This window comes from Triplophysa dalaica, chromosome 8, assembly GCF_015846415.1.
Source record: "Triplophysa dalaica isolate WHDGS20190420 chromosome 8, ASM1584641v1, whole genome shotgun sequence".
Lineage (NCBI taxonomy): Eukaryota > Metazoa > Chordata > Actinopteri > Cypriniformes > Nemacheilidae > Triplophysa > Triplophysa dalaica.
The window spans coordinates 11,611,132-11,622,125 of NC_079549.1; the positions used below are offsets into that span (position 1 = coordinate 11,611,132).

Sequence of the window (10,994 nt, forward strand, 5' to 3'; positions counted from 1 at the left end):
TCTTCCTTGACATTATTTTTGAAATAAAATAATAATAAAAATAGTGGTAATATCAAAGAACTTTTGCATTTTGTGAATTGTGGTTGTTGTTACAGATTAAAAAAAGATGTACAGCAGCAGAATAATAAACAAGAACTTCAATTTAGGTTTTTAAACTGTCACATAACTGCCTAGCAATGTTAAGCAAATTAAAGAATTGAAAAGAGAACAGCTTCATGTTCTAGAGCCACTATTGTCATTACAGATTGACTTGGTGCCCAAATAAGTATTGTGAGGTCAAACCAAAACAAATACCCGGATTCCAAACCTATACTGTTAACTCTTTTGCATAGCTTTTTCAGTAGAGCTTCATGCATGAAAAACAATCACAGCACTGGACATTAAAAAAAGATGAATGAAAATCGTTGGAGGTTTTTATTTTTCATTGCACTGTAGGAAAGATATATTAAGATACATAAAGCAATTAAGTTAAAGAATTTGGTATTAAGGAATCTTTTTGGAATGCTTAAGGCTCAATCGTTTTCTTGGAATTAAAACTTTGGAATAAAAGAAAAGAAACCCATGTTTTATCCTAACACAATGTCTTTGATATATTACAGTTTTTTGGCAGAATTTGACAGGATACATTTTTCATAAAATGTCGCAATCATATGTTGAAAAATCCTCTTTAAAGCAGATTTAAAAATAATATCTTCCATCAGTTTTGGATGAATTTCAAACCACATTTAAATGCCATAATAATACATTTTTAGAAGACTATTTTATTAAAAAGTCATCATTTCACAGCAGGTCCTTATACTATTTAAAACATACATTTTCACTTCAGCTCCAATGAAAGAGCTGCAGTTCACACTGTAAAAATGTAAAGTATCAAAGGAGCTTAGTTCCTCTAATATTCCCCATATGTAACAGTTACTTTAATTGTTGAACAAGTTCTGTGAGCCAGTGCCAATGGGTTTAGGCCAGTTTTGGCACTTACTGACAGTATCAACTATTGTTTATTCCTGTGATGGATTATACGTTAGTCCCCAGGGACCTTCCAGGGCGGATAAAAGGTTTTGATAAAAGCTAATCCATCAAACATCAAAAAACATTCCCTTTTACCACAAGCACCTATTTCATGCTCTAGAAAGAAATTTGTGCCTTCAGCTCATGGTTCCAAGCAGAATTTTTGAGTCAAGTTCATCTGGTGGTGTAAGAAATGACAACATGTAGCGGCTTGTCGTGATGCTGGGTGTTTTGACATTGAACGCCTATATACTGTATGTGGACAATATATATATATTTTTCTCTATATTAAGACCTATTCAGAGGATTGTGTTTTCTTATGTTTGTACATTTGTATGATAGTGTAAATGCAATAATAAACAACCTTGCCTTGTGTAATGTGAAAATCTCTGTTTAATAGTTTTATGAAATTATATATGCCATTTTCCAGCAGGAAAAGAACATGCCACATCAAAGAAATGGCAGACAAATGGTAGTTTGAGTACCACAAAAATGATATTGCAGAGCAACCTGGAGCTGTTGTTATGTTTGTTACATCCCATTGGACTAAGTGCAGTGATGCAGTTTTCAAATGGTGCCCTTTGTTGAAGAGAAACCCTTTTGGCTTTTCTACGGCTTTTATAAGACGGGTTGCTCTTCAATGATTCAATCATTAGACTTACAGACACAGTGTGGTAATGGAGTTCAGTGCTGCAGGGTGACCTCTGTTTTCTCTCTAAGGATCTTTTCATACTTTTCTAGTATAAGTACAGATATAACTGACCCAAAATGGAGAATGACAAAAGGACAGTTTTAAGGACACATATATACTCACCCTATAGGACAATTGTTTGTCTTTATTCAGAACTTGTAGAACACAGCAGAAGTTTGCACTTAAGGCGTTTAGCAGACAGTGTTTTCCAAAAACAGGGGAAACAATAAAACCATTCATCCTAGGGAGGCACTAATATCAGAAGTGCTGTATAAAGTTACCAAACAATTTTTAGAATCAATTCTTGGAAGAGACGATAAGAGACCAGTAACCAGGAACTTTTTTGTTTCAACATACAGTATATCACTCAATGTTGATTTTATGTGTAAAAGCACAGACAACATACTTATTGTGCACATATTTCTTGTGCAAATCGCTCCAAAATGAATGTATGTGTACACTCTATAGAAATGGTAGAGGACTTAAAGTGATTCTTGTCTTATAGGGGAACTGTTTTTAGTGCTTCTATCGTTTAACCTCATTTGTAAATCGCTGTGGAGTAAAGTGTCTGGTAAAGGACTAAATGTAAATGTAAATGTATGTAGAACCATATCTTGGTGCTTCAGGTCTTCAGAGGTTCTTCCGAGGTTCTTAGGGATAATTGAGGTGCTATGTAGAACCACTCAAGAACCATACAGGGGCTTCACAGGTTCTTTGTACGGAAGCGTGCTATAGCACCTCATAACATTACAGAGAATCCGCACGAATTAAAAAAACCCATCACCATATTCATATTTGGCCTGCTTATACCACGTAGGAGCTTTTTATCCTGTCATTTGACAGACGTAATTGCATCATACATTATTAATTGACATAATCACAGACAGCATCTGAATCTCAGACTAAGAAGACGAGTGCTGAGGAAGCAAATAGAGAATATCTATTCCAGACATTTAATGAGAATGTACATAAAGGATCATTTTATGACATTTCAAGGGACAAAAGATGGTGCTGAAAATTTTTTTTTGCGTTTACCTAATTTTAATGTGTACATTGGTCCCACATGATCAGATTGTGTTGAACTAATTTATATTTCCTTAAAAAAAATGTGTGTGTCGACCAAAATATTTCATTAATATTAGACTATTTATAACATTGTTGATTCAAGGTGTTATTTCTGATTAATGTCATTAATTATGTAAAGTTGAATTAATTTCAATCATTATTTTCAACTGTAATTCCTACTGGATTTTTGAATGCTAATTCGCTAATCATTTCTTTACGGCTGTGATACCAGAATAGTTTAATTTGCTTTATTCAGTTTGTTCATATCTGTTGAAATGTGTACATACAAAAATCATCAAAATATATATGCATTGGCAAAGGAAAATAAATTTGTTAATAAGGTTGAGTGATATTGAGTTGTCAAACTGTACTGTTGTCAGAGTGGATTAAAGGGATAGTTCACCAAAAAAAGAAATTCTTCATCGTTTACTCACCCCCAGATTGTTCCAAACCCATATAAATGTCTTTGTTCTACTTGACACAATAGAAGATATTTGAAGGAATGTCATTAACCAAACAAATCTCATCCCCCATTGGATCCCATAGTAGGGAAAATAAACAAAAAGATACTTTCAATCACAGATTGTTTGGGGGGGGAGTGAACTATCCCTTTATGGACAACAGAGATAGTCAATACTATCAAAATAGATGTAAAAGTACAAATGGTAAATTGAAAACATTGGATTTCTCTTGAGGAATGCAAAACACACAGAAAAAAGACAGTCAAACAGATGAAAACAGATATGACTTAGAACAATTTTATTAGGTCTTATGTTTTTTCAGCCTCTCTGACCCTTTCACTGCAAGAGCCTGTTCCGATATTACATGCATCCGCTTTTCGGGTATTTAAATCATAAACAATTAGAAATAGTTAGAAAGGATATTAAAATAAATTAGAATATAATTTATTTAGTTACAAATTTAGTTAGAAGAATTGGAAAAAAGAAAATATAAATTACATTTGATTATTTCTTTAAAAGCACAAATATGCAAAGAAAATCATAGTCGTTTTATTAATAGTTTGTGGTTCTACGGTTTGAATCGCTATTCAGATATCTATTGGAGATGTCATTGCTATTGTTAAATAATGTCTGAATGTTGAATGGTATGTAACAGTTACAGAGATCTGCTGACATCTTGTGGAGCTGTAATGAATTTCATGACGTATTCGTCTTCTACAGAGCTGTGCAGGTGCAGTGCAGAGCGGTTTGCCTTATGACATCAAAGTACCGCGAGAGCGATTTAAAACCCGTTCTTGCAAACAGCTCTCGCGGTACTCAATGTTGCACTCCGATCAGTCTACGCAACGCCGTACGAAGTCGAAAGCATAATTTTGTCCCCTACAAGCCTCCGTTCTTACGTGATCAAAAGGTTAAAGAAGAGAGACTTGAATAGCTAGCTAACAGAAGTTGATCAAAATACAGGTAGGCTCAAATACAGTCTTATTTTGATTCATGATTACTTGATAGCGAGTACCAGATATGTTTTAATACTGTCTTAGAACTTACTTTACTGAAGTGATTATGATTTAGCTTAGCCATAATGCTAATAAGACATGATTTGGAAGTATCAAATGTGACAATATCTTTACGTTTACATTTTGTGTTATTCACATGACATTCACGTTAGTCGAAATAACTTACGTTATTTGTGTTTAATTAGGTGATATTCTTGCTTTATTGTTTTCGTGACCTTTATTCTACACCTGCATGTTTTAAACATGTTTCCAACAACATTAGTATTATTGTTTGTATCATTTGTGATAATAGGCAGCCACAGATGATGTGAAAAAATGCATTCATGATTTACTGGGCTGAAGCCATAAATCTCCTCGATAATAAGTGTCAAATAAGACCTTTCTTTGTGTTTCCAAACGGAAAAGTTGTTGTAATAAATAAAACGAAATTATATATTTTATCCACAGAATAAAAAGGAGAAGCCCAACAGGATGACCAGTGTAAGTTGTTTACCCTGTCCATGTAAATGCAACACAGCCTCAAGAATACTTCAATTTATGATCTGATTTACACATGCATAAATTCTGCCACTATGATAGAAATGTTTACTGTAAATCCGCCTCGTAAGCCAGATTTAAATGCTTTTTGTGTCTTTTATTCTCTCAGGTGCTCTGCAGCAGAGCTCGGCTGGTTACGTACCTGCCAGGGCTTCATGTTCTTGTTCAGCGTGTTGTAGGGGCCAGAACTTTCTCTGGGGCATCTGGTTCAGATGAGCCACATAGGAACATCACAATTCCAGAAATTGGTAAATTATTATATTGCTCTGTATTAGAAATTATCTTCCAATAAATGGTAATAGCATAGTCTTAAAAAAATGAATATTTCACATATAGAGGTTACAGTGAGATCAAAGTGATGATAACTGTAAGGGCAATATAATGGTAATAATCTCTGTTTATTTTCTGTTTCCTGTGAACAGCACCAAGAACAGTGTGGCCAGATGAAAACATGGGTCCATTTGGACCTCAGGATAAACGCTTCCAGTTGCCTGGAAACGTGGGTTTTGACTGTCATTTAGAGGGCACAGCAGCACAGAGAACTGTACCCATCCACAACGTATTGCCTGATGTGCTCACAGCTCAGTCCAGTAGCGAGAGGCACGGCTTCATCCTGGCCCATTTCATCAATGAGCTTCATGTATGATGCTTCTTGTGTTATTTATATTGATTTTGGTCTCAGGAAGTATAAATAACTTCGTACTTGGAATAATTATTTAAGTTCTAATCATGCTCATAATAATATTGTAAATAATTGTAATTCATTTTGGTTCATGGTTTTATTTTTGTCTTCTTTTGTATTTAGGAACCAGAGAGAACAAATGCAGCACAGACAATCAGTAAAGTAGAGCACTATTTTGATCATGCCAATGTGGAGTGTGCTATTCAATCCTGCCCTGAACTTCTAAAGAAAGGTCTGTATGCTACTTTGTCCAACTAATAAACTACTAAAGTAAACAACTAAAATAACACTGTATTAAAGTTAATAAATAAAGAGTTTATTTGAAAAAACATATAACTCAAACAATTTTTTTTTATATTGTCCTGAACTTTCAGCACACATGCAATGCACGTACACAAAATGTACAGTTTTGCATATATATATATAATTTTGAAATGCAATATAACATTTGTCCACTAGAGGGCAGCATCTCCTTCTGTATTGTATTGTTGTCAACGTTACTGCATGAACATGACCTTAAGAACTCTATGAATGCTAATAGTTTTTTTTTTTTTAAGATTTTGAGTCAATGTTCCCGGATGTCCCATCGACTGGAATGATGGTGGTCACTGTTACTCAAAGGACACAGAATGACATGACAAGCTGGTCTGAGCAGGTGGACCAGGAGAGAGAAGATCTGCTGGCTAAAGTGAGTGCTCTACAACCTTGGGGTTGAATAATGTGTAATCCAAGTTAGCATAAGGGACAGACAGACAGACAGACAGACAGACAGGGATGGATGGATGGATGGATAGACATATATTTTGTCTGGCAGTGTGTGCATGCCATGAGCAGGTTATGTGGCTCGGCAATAAATGCCTTTGGCAATGTGTGTTATTTACTGTCTGGTTCACATTGCCGTGAGTTCCTGTCTAATTGAAATGGGACCAAGATTTCCTTTTTTTGCTGTTTGTTTTTGCAGGCCACGGCTTTTTAAAGAAAATATGTTTATTCGCTGATAATACAGGATACTGTGTTGTGTTAACAACTGTGTTCTATTCAGTTTATTGAAGGTGCAAAAGAGATATGTTGTGCTCTCCAAAAAGAAGGATTTTGGGCGGATTTTATAGATCCATCATCTGGCCTTGCAGTAAGTTGCCTCAACTATTGTGGAAGTCTTGACACGTTTTTAATTTGCTGTTTAGATTTCAACACAACTGTAATTAAATTGACCTTCTTTGTCCTTAGTTCTTCGGCTCATACACAAACAACACGCTCTTTGAAACGGATGAAAGATACCGACATTTAGGTTTCCAGATCGAAGACCTGGGATGTTGTAAAGTGATCCGGCATACGATATGGGGGACGCACGCTTTTGTGGGCACACTGTTCACCAGTGCTCCACCCGACAGCCAAATCATGAAGAAGTTATTAGTTAAGGATGCTGTGTTGCTATGAAAACATGGTCAGACGCAACACCAGAAATAAACTTTGGGTGGTTCCTTACCTTAATGCTTGATCAGCAAAATCAAACACACTAAAATCTTCAATTCAATATGAAGTTGCCCCATGACTGAAGCTTAGATGGGTTTTGTTTTTGTAGAAGCAGAGGCACTTTTGGTTTAACTTTCATTGTGGAAGCTTGTTCTACAGAGTCAAATTCACTGTCAGTCAATCATGTAGGATGTTCAATCCAAGTCTTTGCCTGTGTTGCCTTTTTTAAAACACGCCCCTGAGAAAGTCCATTAAAAATGTGCGTTTAAATGGGTTGCTAAGATTGTTTTCTGCTCCAGTGATGCAATAGAATCCTTGACAAAATAAAAAATGTTGTTAATACTTTTAAATAAAATGTGAGAACTGTTACAGTAATTAAATTATATCAGAAATGATTAAAGGATTTTAGACCTCAATTCAATAACAAAATTTCTCCTTTGGTCCATAATATTCACACTTAATAAATGGAGAACAACTTTCTCCAATGTTCATTTTTCCCACTGTGTCAATAGTTTGAAACCACTGACCTTAATGTTGAAATCTGATTTCTTCATTCTGACATTTAACAACCTATGGAGAAATGAAAGCTGCGAAGATAAAAAATCTTTATGACTCCGTCAGTAGTGACATGCCAGTGACAAGTGTGCAGACTTTCTAAATGTAATGTTTTGCAATTTGAGGAGATGTTTAATGGTTTACCCTTAATATGAAATGCAGCAGGTACTCTTTGCCTGTCTCTAACCTAAATGGAGAATGTTTTGAGCAAATTAGCTTGAGGTTAGCAAAGGTAGCAGATGCCGGGGTCAATGTCTCCAGGGTACCATTAGAATTCATTTAGAGTTGCAACAGATGGACTATAATCAGTCTTCTTTAAACTCTGACACCACAATTATTTAGCCAGTTCTTCACTTTCCATTAGCACGTGCTGTGAATGAATGATCATAAGACACATCTGATCAACACAAAGCACAACTCTGTTTTCTGAAGTCTCTTGATAGTGAAATGGTATATTGACATAACCACTTAAAGAAAGTTACCAAATACATATAACTGTCATGATGTGTGGTCAAATCAAAGCATATGTGCTTGTTTAGAGACAGGCTCTGTCTGGATAATGAATTAGGCCTACAGGACATTGGTCTTCACCCCATGCATGTCTGACAACCAATCTTGATTGACATGACTATCAATTAGGCATAATTGTCCACCTAAAACTTTGTTCCTCCCCTTTGTCAGTTTGAAACCTTTCACTAAGATGGTGAAATTGGGGGCGTATTCTCCAATGGGTCTCAATAGCATTTAATATGATTATAATAACATCTATTGTTCATTATTTGCTTACTAGTGGAGTATAGTAAAAAAAAAGTACTTTTGCTTTGAAGATGTGAGGAGGAATCTTTCTTGTGTCATTTATATAAAAAAACATTATAAATAATTATAATTATGTTCTGAAATGTTTAAACATAACAATCCGTTAAAAATAACAATTTACATAAAAGGGCACGTGTAAATATACAAAAGCATTTTCAGTGGTGGAATAATTCAAAGTGAGAATCATACAATTTTAATTGGGGTTAGATATCTAGGTCAGGCCATCTTGTTATTTTTCATGAGTGATGAATTATTGATGAATCATGTCAAGCCACCCAATCACCCCCCCAGAATATTTGATTAAATGACATGTCTTCTAAACTGTGCATAGAAGTTGAGATATTTGTCAATGTTGAATTTTAGAGTTAAGTATGGCAGATATCACACAAATACATCTTGTTACAAACATGTGATTTGTGTGGGTGAGGTTGGGGGGTCTCTGTCTCTTGTTAGGTGGGAGATGATGACCAAAGCCAGAGCAGCAAAGCAAAGGGAAACCTGGTGTCAGAGGTCTTTTCAGACAATGGAACATTCCCAGTAGTTATCTGCCAACACTTTCCTGTTTTTAGAAAGATTTACATTGGCTCGGTCAAAGAGCTTCATCGTCATGCCTGCTGTTTAAGGAGATATAACAGTTTTTTTCTTTGCACTGGACAAACTTGCAAGGTTAAAGTAGAGGACAGGCTCCATGTTTCTTCTGAAGTAACTTAGTGCTATTTTGGTTCATTTTCCTTCGTTTCTTCCTTTATGTTCCCATTGTAAGGTCTTGTTGAATTTTGTTATCTGCAGAAGTGATAATTTAGAGGCACATCAGAGTCTCACAGACTGTGCTGTTTGGGGGCTTGTGATGTACATAAATCAAACAGCAGCCAGACTTGTAATGCCAGACTTAATGTGATCTGTGCACCTGTGCATATTCATTGAATTAAGGATCAGATTTAGACTTGTAATGAATAAGCAAACCCAGAAAGACATGATAAAAGAAAATTAATATTTGTTTATCAGAAAAATGAAATAGAATAGGACTTAAATTATTGGGCTGAAATGCCAATTACATAATTTTTCATATTTATTCAAATACATTTTTAAAAGCAAACTTATTATTTATATATTATCATGAATATAGATGTATTTATTTATTTATTTTGCTTGCCCAAAAAAAGCTGTCTTGGGCTTGAATATTAAGTTTGTATTAGGTTACGGTTGTTTGTTTTTTGTCTTTTAGAATCAGACATTTTTGTGCTGTTTATCTCATTGTATTTCTTTGTGCTGCCTGCACTTCTGTTCTTTTAAAAGCTTCGTTTTTTCTCCAATAACACCAAGCTATTTTTAGGATCCATCCCTATTTCTGGTTTATCCTGAATTTCCCTCAGGGGATGAATAAATTCATCATCTATCATCATCTTGTAATTCAGTCATTAAGATGTTCAAGCTGTGGTAACAGCTTAGTATGACATTGCACTTACTCAGACCAATCCTTCCTCAAGTCTTCCCGAAACACTACAGCGGACATCCATTATATCCTGTGAGATTTTCCCACTGTCTAACTCTTCCTCTGAAGACACTTCACACTTACATCATTATCTGTTTTTGTCTCCACCCTGTTACTAGATTCACACCGTGTTTGGACAGATGCACATACTCCACTCGCCCGGCAGTCACCAGGTGTTTCTGAGGTACAGATATCCTCTGCTCTCTCTCCATCTGCTCACACTGATGTTCCCATGAGACTATTCATTAGTTCCTGTGTGCTAGACACAATCTCCAGCCTTTAAATGTAAAACAATAACAAGCTTTAAAACTGAATCTTTTAAGCCTATCAGCAAATGTTGTACTTTAGGCTAAATGTTCAACATCCGTGTTTAATACCATAACAGAAGTGCAGCATTTATATGCATATTATGAGCAGCAGTATACAACTATAATCTTGGAAATTGGATCAAGACATATATTTGGACATTTGTGTTGCTCATGAAATGGAAAATCTTTTTTTTTACGTTACGTGTGGCTCAGTCATGCTAAATGCAGACGGTCTGCATTTTCCCACAGTAAAGAAGGGCTGTATTTGTTTCCATTGCTGCTCAATCTATCCTGAAGCTCTGCAGTGGAGTAATTAAAATCTCAGCATGGCCATACTGAACAGGATATGCTGCTATGCCCTCCAACAATGAGGGTCATTCTTTGGACTTCAGGCAATGTACCTGAAACCCAGCCTGCAGCCGCTCTTGATCATTAAAAACATGTTACTGCTCATCTGGAAAGTCAGCGTTAGAGAGGAAATTTGACTTTGTATCGGTAGGGAATGAGCCGAGAAACTGGATTAGTGGAGGAAAGCAGGAGGATGAAGGCAACGTTTGTTTTGTCTCGGAAACTTTCAGAGAGACTGTCAAGATTTGACTGGAATGTTTTACTCAAAACAAAAAAACTTCTTTAACTTTATGTACGAATGCTCACGGCATTCCAAATCCATTATTTTGGTTCATTTGAAGTTTGACACGTATTTTTTTTGTTATATGAAAACGTGTGGTCCGAATATTCACATAAAAAGTTACGGAAGTAATGAAGATGTATAAATAAAAGCAGACTGTAACAAGATTCAGACATGGAAGGAAGGAGGCGGGAACCGGCAAACATTTAAACGTTGAATATAAATAATAACAGCCGGCGGCCCCTCACGGCCGACCGCCGGC

At 35.6% G+C, this 10,994-nt stretch overlaps 1 protein-coding gene across 1 annotated transcript; it reads left to right on the forward strand.

Annotated features, from left to right (window-relative positions):
• Positions 1 to 4,063: 4,063 nt before the first annotated feature.
• On the forward strand, positions 4,064 to 7,424 carry mmadhcb (metabolism of cobalamin associated Db). Its single transcript, XM_056755165.1, has 8 exons — positions 4,064 to 4,188; positions 4,689 to 4,721; positions 4,888 to 5,026; positions 5,201 to 5,418; positions 5,584 to 5,692; positions 6,018 to 6,148; positions 6,503 to 6,589; positions 6,688 to 7,424. Exons 2-8 carry the CDS (start codon positions 4,713 to 4,715, stop codon positions 6,895 to 6,897), a joined length of 903 nt encoding a protein of 300 aa, XP_056611143.1. The 5' UTR covers positions 4,064 to 4,188; positions 4,689 to 4,712; the 3' UTR covers positions 6,898 to 7,424.
• The last annotated feature ends 3,570 nt before the right edge of the window (positions 7,425 to 10,994 follow it).

Bases quoted from the DNA above. Each gene is read 5' to 3' on its own strand.
- mmadhcb (XM_056755165.1), top strand. The intron at 6,149-6,502 runs GTGAGTGCTCTA...TGTTCTATTCAG, and splicing joins GAGAAGATCTGCTGGCTAAA to TTTATTGAAGGTGCAAAAGA. The intron at 6,590-6,687 runs GTAAGTTGCCTC...CTTTGTCCTTAG, and splicing joins ATCCATCATCTGGCCTTGCA to TTCTTCGGCTCATACACAAA.